This window comes from Podarcis bocagei (genome assembly GCF_964188305.1).
Source record: "Podarcis bocagei genome assembly, chromosome: 9".
Lineage (NCBI taxonomy): Eukaryota > Metazoa > Chordata > Lepidosauria > Squamata > Lacertidae > Podarcis > Podarcis bocagei.
Window position 1 is genome coordinate 18,265,190 of NC_138134.1, and position 14,796 is coordinate 18,279,985.

The window sequence follows — 14,796 nt, forward strand, 5'->3', positions numbered from 1 at the left end:
GGAGCTGACCATTTGGCACTTGATTTTGGACTAACGCACTGAGTTACAAGTCCCATTTATCCAGCAGAAAGCAAGGCCTTGAAATGTTGTCCAGTGATCTACTAAAACAAGCATGAAAAGGAGCCGATCCAATGTAGTGTTTAAATATCTGAATCAGTAGGAAGTTCCGGTTCAGCCCAGCCTTTTTAGGTTGAGTGTCACTTAGAGAGAAAGAGTGGATATATTATGTGGATAGCGTCATTATCTCGTTTAGTCACTAGATGGCACTGGACTTTGTTTTCTGTATCTATTCTGCTCTTGCTTGTGATACAGAAAGTTATTGTCCATCTTCCTGACTGGTACGCCCTCTAAGCCTTCCATGATACTTACAACAGGTTTTGCTGCTGACTTTCTTTTTTAAAATCTGATTTACACTTTTGCTCTCAAAACAAAAGAAGTGCAGGTGCCAGGTTTTCCTCTATTTGGGAGAAATTAAAGAACACGATGTGCTCTATTTTTATAGCAAACTCTCATGTTTTGACCTCCGTTTGGAGTCAGTTGGTGGGGTTCCCTCCACCTGTAAACAAAGGCAGATAAGAATTGTTTCACCAACATAAGCTGAATGAGTCAGCTGGACTTTTCCCTGTCTTACTTTCTTTCAGGGCAGGGTAGGAACATAAGAATTATTGCAAGTCAGACCAATAGTGGCTGCTCACAATTTCAGGCAGGAGTCGTACCCCAGAGATCCAACCAAGGACCTTCTACTACTGAGCCACATTCTGCTAATAATTGTATTAGGAATACTCATTTTGTTTAACCAGGAAAGAGAGACGCTGAATGTAAGATTGTGAATGTCCCTGGGTTAAAATGGATGTTCATAGGAGCTGTGCAAAAATAATAAGATAAAGGAATCTTTACTTTATTCAACTATAGGCCCTAAAATCAAGGAATGATTTACCTCTAATTTGTCACAAGATATGCAAGAACCCCATAGAGAAAACACAAGGATTATGATGCCCATTGTAGTACTGATATCGCGCCCTTCCCAGACAGTTGTTAACTAACCATTTGTCACAAAGTAATAAACTTGGAGACATACATGTTGCTAGCAGTGGAAGCCAGTCAATTAATGATTACAGTCTCTTCTCTTATGGAATGTTATTCTCTCCATAAGAAACATGGTGGGCATCTCTAGGTAATAATAATAATAATAATAATAATAATAATAATAATAATAATAATAATAATAATATAATATTACTTTTACCCTGCCCATCTGGCTGGGTTTCCCCAGCTACTCTGGGCGGCTCCCAACAGAATATTAAAAACACAATAAAACATCAACAGGGCTGCCTTCAGATGTCTTCTAAAAGTCAGGTAGTTATTATTTCCTTGACATCTGATAGGAGGGCATTCCAAAGGGCGGACACCACTACCGAGAAGGCCCTCTGCCTGGTTCCCTGTAACGTCGCTTCTCGCAGGGAGGGAACTGCTAGAAGGCCCTCAGAGCTGGACCTCAATGTCCGGGCTGAACGATGGGGGTGAAGATCCTCCTTCAGGTATACTGGGCCGAGGCCATTTAGGGCTTTAAAGGTCAGCACCAACACTTTGAATTGTGCTCGGAAACGTACTGGGAGCCTATGTAGGTCTTTCAGGACTGGTGTTATATGGTCCTGGTGGCCACTCCCAGTCCCCAGTCTAGCTGGATTAATTGTAGTTTCTGAGTCACCTTCAAAGGTAGTCCCACATAGAGCGCATTGAATTGTCCAAGCAGGACTAGAGTATGCACCACTCTGGCGAGACAGTCTGGGGTCAAGGAGCGTCTCAGCCTGTGTACCAGCTGGAGCTGGTAGACACAGAATTGACCTGTGCCTCCATGGACAGCTGTGAGTCCAAAATGACTCCCAGGCTACACACCTGGTCCTTCAGGGGCACAGTTATCCCCATTCAGGACCAGGGAGTCCTCCACACCTGCTTGCCTCCTGTCCCCCAAAATCAGTACTTATGTCTTGTCCAGGATTCAATCTCAATCTGTTAGCTGCCATCAATCCTCCAACCACCCGCAGACACTCACACAGGCCCTTCACCGCCTTCACTGGTTCTGATTTTAAAGACAGGTAGAGCTGGGTATCATCCGCATACTGACAAACACCCAGCCCAAACCCCTGTTTGAAAGCTGCAAGCTGACCTTCCCTGAACATTCTTCAGTGTCACAGTGGACCTACTAAGACAGAGGTGTCATGACCCTCCGGTGGCCTTCAGCTTCAGAGCTCAGGTGTCACCAAGGGTCAGGGCAAACTACAACAAAAGAGTTCAAGGCTGAGGATTGCTTTGAAATGACACATTACATTAAATAATTTGGAGTGTTCCTGTTAAGCCTTGGTTCCAGACAGCTAGCCATGTTCCTTTGCAGGATACTCCATTTGCACCCCAATTTTCCATTTCTCCTCCTAACAGATGCTCTGTACTCTATTGCTCACTGAGCACACTCTCAGCCCTCGCTGAAATATTTTGGGTTTCACCCTGCCCTTTCAGTTTATTTTCCTACAGATTTTTTTCTCCAAAACCAGTCCTACTGATACTTCCTTTTGTGAGTGGATGGCACAGTTTTGGCTACATAAGGATCAGGACTCAAATAATGACTTTGCTGTTAGTGTAGAGAACTGAGGCTACACTGACTTGGGTTGGGCAGAAGCTGAGTTGAATTCAATGAGATTTTCAAGCAAGTAAACATGTATAGGATTAGGCTATAATAATTTCCTTGGTGTCATATGCTTTTTGATGGAAAACCACAGACGGATCATGGCATTTGCTGTTCATGGTAAGTAGTGCATAATCTGAGTAAAAGTGTTTCTGAAGAGATACATTGTGGTTGGAATTCAAATTTAAACCATGCTTGCTATTGAGAAAAGAGAATTGAAGTGGGGTGAAGGAAGGCTAGATTAATCAGCAGTAGGTTAAGCAAGTTGTTTAGCTTCTCTCTTTTTTTGGAAAATCTTAAAAAAAAACAAAAACGAAGTGTTTGAGCTATTTTTAAGGAAATTCACCAAAATTTAGATTTCCAACATGGAATGTCTGGATTTTCCCAGACATTAAATCAATTTCCGCCCAGACACTGTTTCCAACTGTTGTATTCTAGCTATGTCTGGAAAATTTCGGACATACGGCAACCCTTATAGAGTTGGAAGGGACCCTGAGGATGATTTCGTCCAACCTGAATACGCAGCTGTCCCATACAGGCATCAAACCTGCAACCTTGGCAGTGTCAGCATCACACTCTAATCAGCTGAGCTATCCTGACATATAAATTTAACATTCAGTCACAAATTTGACTGCGGGCATGATGATAGAAGTGTAAGTTTTATTTTGTCTCAACCACTGGAGGTCCGTTTTTAACCTGAAACTGTTCTTAACCTGAAGCACCACTTTAGCTAATGGGGCCTCCTGCTGCTGCAGCGACGCCGGAGCACAATTTCTGTTCTCATCCTGAAGCAAAGTTATTAACCTGAGGTACTATTTCTGGGTTAGCGGAGTCTGTAACCTGAAGCGTATGTAACCCGAGGTACCACTGTAAGGCTGAAATGAATTTGGAGAAGGACCCCAATCCAAAGGACTGTGGACAGAAAGAAAATAGCCACTCACGCTGGTCAGCAAATGTACGTCATATGATAACTTGAAAGCACCTGTGAAACACATTTTCCCCTCAAAGAATTCTGGGCACTGTAGTTTGTTAAGCATGGCTGGGAATTATAACTCTGTGAGGGGAGAACTAAAGTGCCCAGAATTCTCTGTGGGAAAGAATGTGTTTTGAATGTGCTTTGAAAATGTAATATATACACAGCCTTGAATGGGAGCTTCTGCAAGAGTCTGCATAGATAAGATTCTGCCACTCTGGTCCTGTTTCCATTTGTGCAAGAGTTTGCTCAGGGTGTTGTTCAGGTAGCAGAACATAGCGGCTTTAGTTTCACTTATCTCAACACCGCACATTTAGAGACATTCAAATTTGGAGTTTGCAAAGGATTTAGGCCCTTTTCACCATGTGAGCCAGACTATGTGTTTTCTGTCTATCAGGGCATGGTAACTGGGCGCTCGGTTTGTAAAATGCCACGCACCTCCCCAAATCAAAACTTGTGGCCGGGTCAGGGAGCAGATTGCATTCCAGATTACAAAATAAAATAAATGCAGAATGTACCTTGGTTCTCCCCCCACCCCAATGAGTTCCTATTTACTATAGAATTATAGATAAAATCTTGGTTATCTAGTAACCACTGAAATTGCTGGTAGCTGGCAACCTAATCTTGGGTATCTAGTCGGCATAAGACCTTTGATACTTGGAAAGGTATTGTCACTCCTGAGTTGGTCCTTGGCTTAATTAGGATGAAAGATGGAGCTTGGTTAACTAGCGCAATATCACTCGATCCCCTAGTTTCTCTTGCACAATAAGGAAGGTGGTTGAGGATAATCTTTTGCCCAAGGACTAGATGCTATCTGTGTTTGGTCAGCACTAATTAACTGCCACATAGCATCTTCCACACAAAAAGTGTTCTGGAAGGCTTGGACTTATTTCCAAATGGTAAGATGTAATGTATAATACAGTGGTACCTCGGGTTACATATGCTTCAGGTTACATACGCTTCAGATTACAGACTCCGCTAACCCAGAAATAGTGCTTCAGGTTAAGAACTTTGCCTCAGGATGAGAGCAGAAATCGTGCTCCGGCGGCGCGGCAACAGCAGGAGGCCCCATTAGCTAAAGTGGTGCTTCAGGTTAAGAACAATTTCAGGTTAAGAACGGACCTCCGGAATGAATTAAGTGCTTAACCCGAGGTCCCACTGTAATATATTGTAAGTGTACCTCTGTCACAGCTTTCAGTTATAAAAAAAATTGGCATTTCCTTTTGCTACACGGTCAGCCTTGTTGCAGATACTCCAAGTGTCCCTATTTTTCAGGGATGTCCCTGATTTACAAAAGCCGTCCCGGTTTCCGATTTGATCCTGGAATGTCTCACTTTTCCTTAAAGGTAAAGGGACCCCTGACTATTAGGTCCAGTCGTGACCGACTCTGGGGTTGCGGCGCTCATCTCGCTTTACTGGCCCAGGGAGCCGGCGTACAGCTTCCGGGTCATGTGGCCAGCATGACTAAACCGCTTCTGGCGAACCAGAGCAGCGCACGGAAATGCCGTTTACCTTCCTGCCACAGCGGTACCTATTTATCTACTTGCACTTTGATGTGCTTTCAAACTGCTAGGTTGGCAGGAGCAGGAACCGAACAACGGGAGCTCACCCCGTCGCAGGGATTCGAACCACCGACCTTCTGATTGGCAAGCCCTAGGCTCTGTGGTTAGACCACAGCACCACCCACTTTTCCTTAGGACGCCCCTATTTTCACTGGAGAAATGTTGGAGGGTATGGAGTTATCTGACCCCCAAGCCATGTGAAAGCAATCATGTATAGGGAAGGGGTTTTTTATGTTTAATGTTTTGTTATGTTTTTTATGTATGTTGGAAGCTGCCCAGAGTGGCTGGGGCAACCCAGTAAGGTGTGTGAGGTATAAACAGTAAAACTATCACAATGGAATGGGATGTCCCTATTTTCATCAGAAAAACGTTGGAGGGTATAGCATTGCCTTCCAGTGACTTTTGGAGAAAACCGTTTAAACATAGCATAACCAATTTTTGACAGATGACAGAAGTGCAGGGCAGGCTTTTTCATTTTGTTTTTCTGCAACAAAGGCTCAGAAGCTAACAGGAAACTGGAACCGTCACCACAGCACGAGTTTTTACTTATTTGTTTCATTTCCCTATACAGTGGTACCTCGGGTTAAGTACTTAATTCGTTCCGGAGGTCCGTTCTTAACCTGAAACTGTTCTTAACCTGAAGCACCACTTTAGCTACACCCCCAGCCTTGTTGCAGATACAGTGGTACCTCGGGTTAAGTACCTAATTTGTTCCGGAGGTCCGTTCTTAACCTGAAAATGTTCCTAACCTGAAGCACCACTTTAGCTAATGGGGCCTCCGGCTGTCGCTGCGCCATCGGAGCACGATTTCTGTTCTCATCCTGAAGCAAAGTTCTTAACCCGAGGTACTATTTCTGGGTTAGTGGAGTCTGCAACCTGAAGCGTCTGTAACCTGAAGCGTCTGTAACCCGAGGTACCACTGTATTATGGGTAGCCAACATGGTATCTGCCAGACGATATTGGACTCCAACTCCCATCAGCCCTGTTCAGCATAGCTAGTGGTAAGGGCTGGTGGGAGATGTAGTCCAACAACATGATATGGGGGGGGGCACCAAATTAGCTCCCCCTGCTCTATTTCAGTTTCACCTTTTGGCTCACAAGAACCCCTGCTCCTCCCCAGATGGTAAACAAGCAATGGGATCAGAAGAAGCAGTAGTGTAAGGGAAAATAAATATCTGCTGGTGCAGATCTGCTGTAAATGCTTGTGCAAGCGTTCACACAATCCTGCAACATGCAGCCATCCTCAAGCTTGCACAAGAGGTCGTGGACACCCTTGCAGAAGCAGAAGATATTTGGATTTAATTTTGCCACTTCTTTGTTAAATTTCACATAGCCAGGGTACTCCAGAAATATTCAAAATCAGTGATATAAACAAATCAAAGCAAGATAAAGCAAGGCGTCCAGATCAAGAAATGGCAACGCAGACTTTTTAGTTAAGAAGAGAGTTCTGTTTCAGGAACTTGTTTAGTCTGTTACAAGCAGTCCACATGTTGTGAACTACAAATAGGAGCTGCTGCTCGACTCTTGCAATACTGTAAAAATTAATATCTGTTCAGGCGTACATTCCTGACTGCTCTAAGCATTCCTAATGGATTTATATTAACTAATTTCGCATTGTACATCAAATGCACGAGGAACAGGGAAATGTGCAGAAAATCCCGTGTACCTGCGAGGATATAGCACCTATTATTGATTGTACCGCCACTATCTACTTAGCCTTTACATTCAGCCTTGATCTTCAAGGTGCAAAGCAGATTAGGTATCGAGCAGCGACCCGGGGGGGGGGGGGAGAACAACTGCAATCAAGATCTGCTTTTAAAAAATGAAAATGAAAATCCATGTATTATGGTCAGTCTTAACTCTTATGCTTGTTTGTTTTGCAGTTAATAATCTGTTGCTGAGGTCTATCAATCGGAGCTTGAATCAGGTTGAGGTGTCAGGAATAAGTGCCAGAGGTGGAAAGTTACAGGGTGTCTCCAAACAGCCCCCCGCCCAAAAATCTTGATTTTTATGTAGATCACATTTGTATCTAATTCTTTCTGCAAGGAGTTCAGAGCAGTGCACGCCGGTACAAGAAATACAAGAGGCAGCCTCATCGTTAAATGGTGGAGTTTGCTACCTCAAGATGAATCGATGGCGCTTTCAGACAGTCGCCGTTTCCCAGTGGGATTCCTTCAGACACTGGCAAATTCCAGTTGTGCAAATACAGTGGTATTTGGGGTTAAGAACTTAATTCGTTCTGGAGGTCCATTCTTAACCTGAAACAGTTCTTAACCTGAGGTACCACTTTAGCTAATGGGGCCTCCTGCCGCCGCCGCCGCGCGATTTCTGTTCTCATCCTGAAGCAAAGTTCTTAACCCGAGGTACTATTTCTGGGTTAGCGGAGTCTGTAACCTGAAACGTCTGTAACCCAAGGTACCACCGTATAGTCGATTGAGAAGTCCTTTGCAACAAACCCACTTCCCCACAAATATCGTATGTTTTGTGTTATGTACCGAGTTGAATAGGATCCAAAATGCAGCAGTCTGATTGGTCCTAGAACAATAGGATTCAGAATGCAGCAGTCTGATTGGTAGTAGAACAATAGGATTCAGAATGCAGCAGTCTGATTGGTCCACAGGAGCCACCCAATCCAGCTCCAGGTGGAAGTGAATCTGCAACCTGATTGGCCTAAAGGAGAATCCCAGAATTAGCCAATCACGTGCAGCCCATTGTGTAAATAATGTATATAAAGCAGATATTGTGGGGGAACTTCCATTCCTCCTCACCACTATGAGCTGAATAAAGAGCATGAAATCCACTCTCGACTCTGAATATATTTCATTTTGCAATAAGAGAAGTGATGGGAACATGTGTGAGAGAGCACCCAATGCACCATTATCTAACCTCCTCACAAACAAATCAGGATGAATGCTTACTAAATAGCCATTGTTATCTAGGGCTGCCATACGTCCAGGATTTCCAAGCCATATCCGGAATACTGCGACAGTCAGCAGCTGTGTCCAGGCAGAAATCGTCGAAGTGCTCAGGGAAATCCAGGCACATGGCAGCCCATGCCGGCAATGCCGTTCTTGCCGACTTCCCATAAAAGCTCGGCAAGTTTTCTGTCCGGATTTTCACTTTTTGAAATGTGGCATCCCTAATGCTGCCTAACCTTCCTGCAAGCAAATCTGGATGAATGCTCAATAAACAGGCCCTCAGACAGCTTTAAAAGGGGATTAGACAGATTCAGAGAGGAGATCTATTTCCCTATTGCTTGTGGGTTCCCCGGAAACATCTGAGTGGCTACCATGGGAAACAGAATGCTGAATTAGACAGTCCTTTAGTATGATCTAGTAAGGTTGTTCCTATGTTCATATCCTGAATCACTCAACAATCTACTGAGTCCACTAGACACCAACCATAGAGTTTCATGGTTGAGCAGGGATATGACTTATTGGTACATGCCTAATAATAATAATAATAAATAATTTTATTTATACCCCGCCCTCCCCAGCCAAGACCAGGCTCAGGGCAGCTAACAACCAATAATAAAAACAAGTTGATTGAAATACAACTTAAAATACAACATTAAAATACAACATTAAGACAATTAAAACATTAAAATGCGGCCTCATCACAGGAGAAGAAAGGAAAAAAGAAAGGGGGGAGGGAATCAAATTGGTTCTAAGCCAACGGCCAGGTGGAACAACTCTGTCTTACAGGCCCTGAATGCAGACTTATCCCCCTTTTCCCTCCATCTCAAAGGTTAATGCTAATGTCTAGACCTTGGGCAGATGTCCTGACATAGACTGCGGCATTGGAAGCCCATAAAACAACTGATAGCAGATTCTTCCATGCTGCCAGTCTGAAATAATCCTCAACTTGGTTGCTACTTCGCTATTTGAATCAGGTTCTGCAACTAGAATCAGCAGTACCAAGCTATCTGTGACTCGATTGGTCAGTTAGTTAAGTATTTTTTTATTATTTACTTTATTGGGGGGGGGCAGCCCCCGGCTACACCCATGCATGCAACATAAGTAAGAATTTCAAAGTAAACTACCATATTTTTCGCTCTATAAGATGCACCAGACCACAAGACGCACCTAGTTTTTGGAGGAAGAAAACAAAAAAAAAAATATTCTGAATCTCAGAAGCCAGAACAGCAAGAGGGATCGCTGCGCAGTGAAAGCAGCAATCCCTCTTGCTGTTCTGGCTTCTGGGATAGCTGTGCAGCCTGCATTCGCTCCATAAGACGCACACACATTTCCCCTTACTTTTTAGGAGGGAAAAAGTCTTATAGAACAAAAAATACGGTAATTTATGAGGAGAATTAGTTTGCTGAGTCATTGACGGTTCGGCTCTTGAGAAGCGTTTCCCAACATTGGTCAGCGTTTTCTCCATATGTCAAGAGATGATCTCTTCAGACAAAGGCAAAGAAGTCCACGTCAGAGGCAAAGGTAAACGCGAGATAATCTGGCATGCACCTTTATCTCAGGAGGAGAGGTCAAATTGCCTCGTGGAAGTAAAATACATTTGAAATGCCCTTCATGACCCTTCTAAGCAAAACTGATACTCTCTCATCCCATTCCAAACATTGTTTTGCTTTTTTTTCATACTGCTGGTCTTCCAGAGATCATAGTGCTCAGGTTCAGGGATAACTAACTCAAATAAAGAACGTGAAGAGTAAGATGTGAAACAGGGGCCATTGCAGTGTAAAACAGGGACTCATCTTGTTGTTGTTTAGTCATTTAGTCGTGTCCAACTCTTTGTGACCCCATGGACCAGAGCATACCAGGTATTTCTGTCTTCCACTGCCTCCCGCAGTTTGGTCAAACTCATGCTGGTAGCTTCAAGAAGACTGTCCAACCATCTAGTCCTCTGTTGTCCCCTTCTCCTTGTGCCCTCCATCTTTCCCAACATCAGGGTCTTTTCCAGGGAGTCTTCTCTTCTCATGAGGTGGCCAAAATATTGGAGCCTCAGCTTCAGGATCTGTCCTTCCAGTGAGCACTCAGGGCTGATTTCCTTCAGAATGGATAGGTTTGATCTTCTTGCAGTCCATGGGACTCTCAAGAGTCTCCTCCAGCACCATAATTCAAAAGCACCAATTCTTCGGCGTTCAGCCTTCTTTATGGTCCAGCTCTCACTTCCATGCATTACTACTGGGAAAACCATGGCTTTAACTATATGGACCTTTGTTGGCAAGGTGATGTCTCTACTTTTTAAGATGCTGTCTAGGTTTGTCATCGCCTTTCTCCCAAGAAGCAGGCGTCTTTTAATTTCGTGGCTGCTGTCACCATCTGCAGTGATCATGGAGCCCAAGAAAGTAAAATCTTTCATTGCCTCCATTTCTTCCCCTTCTATTTGCCAGGAGGTGATGGGCCCAGTAGCATAGCTCATAGCTTCTCTGGGGCCTCATCTACACAGCTGCAAATAAAATGTGTTGTAAAGTGCAATATGCAAATGTGACACTAGATGGCGACAGTGAGCTATGCAAAATTCCATGGATTTTTCAAAACTTTTTTAAAAAGCATTTTCACAGCGTTTTTTTATGTGTGTGTAGATTCCACCCTGGTATTGCCTCATCCATGACTAATCAACTGCTTGGATATGCAGAACTTGCACGTTACAAGTGTCATATAATGGTTATTCCACATATGTGAGGAGCTGATCTTTTAGCGCAATTAACATGAGACAGGGATGCTTACTAGGTCCCCATTCCCTGATAGGTTCTCCATGTCTTCTCTAGGTCCCCCCCACCCTGAGAGGTTTGTAGGGTGACTACACAAGAACAGGCCTTTTCTGGAGTGGCTCTGCGTTTGTAGAAAGCTCTCCCCAGAGAGGCTCCCCAGGTGCCTTTGTTGCATGTCTTTAGGCGCCAGGTAATAACATTCCTCTTTACCCAGGCCTTCAGACAGTAAATGATCTATGGCCTGTTAAATGTGGGGGGGGGGGGCTGTTATTATGATTATTTTACCATTATGCTGTATGTTATTATGCTATGTATTTTATATTATTATTATGCTGAGTAAATAATGTTCCTAATGTTGTACAGCGCACTAGGATCTTTGGATAGGTGGTATATAAATTGAATAAATAATAATATACTCCTTGAGGAGCCTGCTAATAACTTCTTGGTTTCAGCAAGCCTACCCACATGTATAATTTAGTACTTGTTTTAAGCGTTTAGCTGATTTACCCATGTACTATTGATAATTATTTTGTATTAACTTATGCAGTGCTATTTTTCTAGAAAAAGGGGTGCTGGAACTCACCAGGAACACCTCCCTTATTCTCTTTGAATGGCAATGGTGAGATGGCAAGGGCAAATGGTTCTGGCTGAGAGGTGCCAGAACTAAATTCTGGCGAGTTCCAGCTGAACCCCCCCCCCCCCCGATCTTATGTACATCACTTAGGCTTATATTTATTAAACAGTTTACTTTTTTCCTAAATAAAATAATAATAATAATAATAATAATAATAAATAAATAAATAAATAAATAAATAAAATAATAATGATAGGACTGGCTCTGCCCTTAGGCATGTAAGTTAGCTACTTCATGTTCAAGGTTTTTGTGAGGATAAAATGGAGAGAGAATCTTGTGTGCTGCTTTGAACTCCTGTGGATCAAAGGCAAGGCAGAGGTGTAATAAATAAATAAGTGGTTCAATTATTTCATTTATTCTATTTTTGTCATTCAGACGTGCCCTATAGATTGTATGTCTCTGAAACCAAAATATCTTGAACTGAACTGATTTTTTGGCTCGATGTGAGGCTGCTAGCAAACAACAACTAATGAATGAATGAGCAATTAGACTCTCGTTTGACTGTGTTGCCAATCTTATTTGCATCTCTGTAAAAATGATAATAAAACGCCGTCAGTAGTATATTAACACCAAATCCAAAATACTTACTGATAGGATGTTTCCATTTGTTTTTTTCTCCTTCTCCTTCTTCATTAGGCACATGCAAGAGTCTGGCATAATTACAACCAACATTTCCGACCACAACAGAAAGGGTTTTTGTCGATCACTTTGGGATCCCACTGGATCGAACCGAGCAGATCCAAGAATGAAGAAGACATCAGAAAGTGTCAGCAGTCCATGCAGAAAGTGCTTGGGTGGTTTGCCAAGCCAATACATGGGGATGGAGATTACCCAGAAGAGCTGAAGACAGAATTTGCCTCTCTCTTGCCAAACAGTACTGAGACCGAGAAGAACTACGTCAAAGGGACCGCTGACTTCTTTGCATTTTCTTTTGGTCCAAATAACTTTATACCCCCAAAGAAACTACCCAAAATGGGACAAGTTTTCTCGCTCGACCTGAGGGAAGTGTTGAACTGGATTAAGTTGGAATATAACAATCCTAGAATCCTGATTGCAGAAAACGGCTGGTTTACCAACAGCCACGTGAAAACAGAAGACACCACAGTGATCTATTTGATGAAAAATTTTATTAATAAGGTCTTGCAAGGTTTGTGAAGCTATTGGGTTTTTGAATGCACCCAACAGATCTGAATGAATGTACATGCAGGTCCCGCTATTCAAGCATGGAAATTCACTTTTCCAAACAGGAATTTGGACCCAAACCTCACTCTACACATCGCAGATTCATACATGCAAACAGGCAGGCTCACGTGTGGCACTGTAAACAAATAAGCAGCCTTAAACAAGCTTATGGTTTATGTATGAATGTACACATGCAGCCTATTACAGTTTTTTATATGAAAAATGCAGTTATAATCAGTTGTCGAGGGGGGTGGAGATGACTGATAATTAAGAGGATGACAGCAGGCATAGAAAGGGAATTTAACTACTGCAATCCTGAGGGGAAACCCTGAAGCTAATATTCAATTAGTTCAATTCTTTTCTTAGTAGTATATTCACATGGTCCTATCCTTTGATCACTGGAAATATCTGTGACTTGCAGAATGAAAGCTACATACCTCTTTTGGTCCATAACTGTCCTAAGTATGTTCAGAATATTACCACATACTTGGCAAGTTAAACATTGGTTTACTTACAAACCCTTCAAAGGTCAGGTTCATGTGCTTTTCCATGCACCAGTCAGAAAACACAGGCAGTAGAACTTGGTACAAGTGTAGGCTTTTCATTCAGAGCAAATGCCTGCTTTAAAATAGGGTTCCCCTCCACCAGAGAATATGTCTTTAGGAGAAGAGTCAGTCACTGACATCTCCAAGTAACCTTGGGAATAACACTCTCTGAAACAATGGAGAACCATTACCATCCAATGGAGACAGTACAAAGCTATACAACTATGGGCTGAGTATAAAGAAACTTCATGAATATCCTGTTTCAAAACCATTTTACTGTGCAAACTTTGTAATGCAAATCATAGTCTGGTTTTCTAATATTGTCCCTTTACTTTCATTTCCCCTGTGCAGCGATTAAATATGATCAAATCGATGTATTTGGTTACACGGCCTGGTCCCTCCTGGATGGATATGAATGGCAACATGCCTACAATAACCGACGTGGATTATTTTATGTAGATTTTAATAGCAAAGAAAAAGAGAGGATTCCCAAATCATCCGCATTTTATTACAAGGAAATCATACAAGAAAATGGCTTTCCTCTGAAAGAACCAGCTTTCCACGGCCAGTTTCCCTGTGACTTCTCCTGGGGTGTGACAGAGTCAGTTATTAAGGTAGGCATAATAAAAAACTTAAGCATCTCAAGTCTCTCCTTCGACTGAGCTAAATTTAACAACAACATTATCTTCCTGCAGTCACCAAAAAGTCACAAATGCATCTAAAAGACCTATTTGAGTTGTTAATGTTATTTCTTATTTAGGGTAGAGATGGATCTTTTTCACCTTTAATAGTTATGTAGAATTTCAACAGGCATACCCAGTTCTGCAAGCTCTTCTACTCAGCTATTAAAGATGCAGGAGACTTAGGACTCAGCTATACAGCTGCTAATAAAATGTTTTAAGTGTGATAATACGTGCAATATACAAATGTGACACTAGATGGCAACAGTGAGCTATGGAAAATTCAATGCATTTTTCAAAACTTTTTTTTTAAAAAAAATAGCATTTTCACAGCGTTTTTAAATACGTGTGTAGATTCCACCTTATTCTCTTTAGCATCTTGCCACCTGGTTATAATAGTTTGACAAATGAATCTAGTTTGAAGTTTCTCCCTAGATTTGTATGAACACTGTGCCTGGTTCATTTTGGAAATAGAATTAACGCAGGCATATATCCATGCTCCCTGCTTCCTCGAGTGGCATTTTACTTATTTACAGCATTTGTATGCCATCCTCGTAACGCAGAAGTAGAAAACAAATGAAACACAAAGGCATAAAGCTGTTTAAAAAGAAAGGGATGGGGAACTCTATAGGTGCTTTCAGATAATTCATTTTAGTACAGTTGCTTTTTATGGATCTTCTCAGTAGGTTCCCTGTATAAATGTATATTATTATTATTATTATTATTATTATTATTATTATTATTATGCTGCACCCCCTCAGCTTGGCACCGTATGCGTGGGGGGGGGGGCTGCCTGCACTGACCTAAATCCATTGCTGCTTCCTCTCAAGTCTTCTGTCTTGAGACCCTTCTTCCAGCTGTCCACTGAT

General features: G+C 42.4%; 1 protein-coding gene across 1 annotated transcript in view; it reads left to right on the forward strand.

Moving 5' to 3' along the window:
• The window catches only part of KLB (klotho beta), a 28,256-nt gene that overhangs the window by 4,215 nt on the left and 9,245 nt on the right, over positions 1-14,796 (forward strand). The window contains exons 2-3 of the mRNA XM_081207630.1: positions 12,157-12,667; positions 13,599-13,861. Of these exons, the coding sequence (XP_081063756.1) occupies positions 12,157-12,667; positions 13,599-13,861 (774 nt within the window). The remainder of the gene's footprint in view (positions 1-12,156; positions 12,668-13,598; positions 13,862-14,796) is intronic.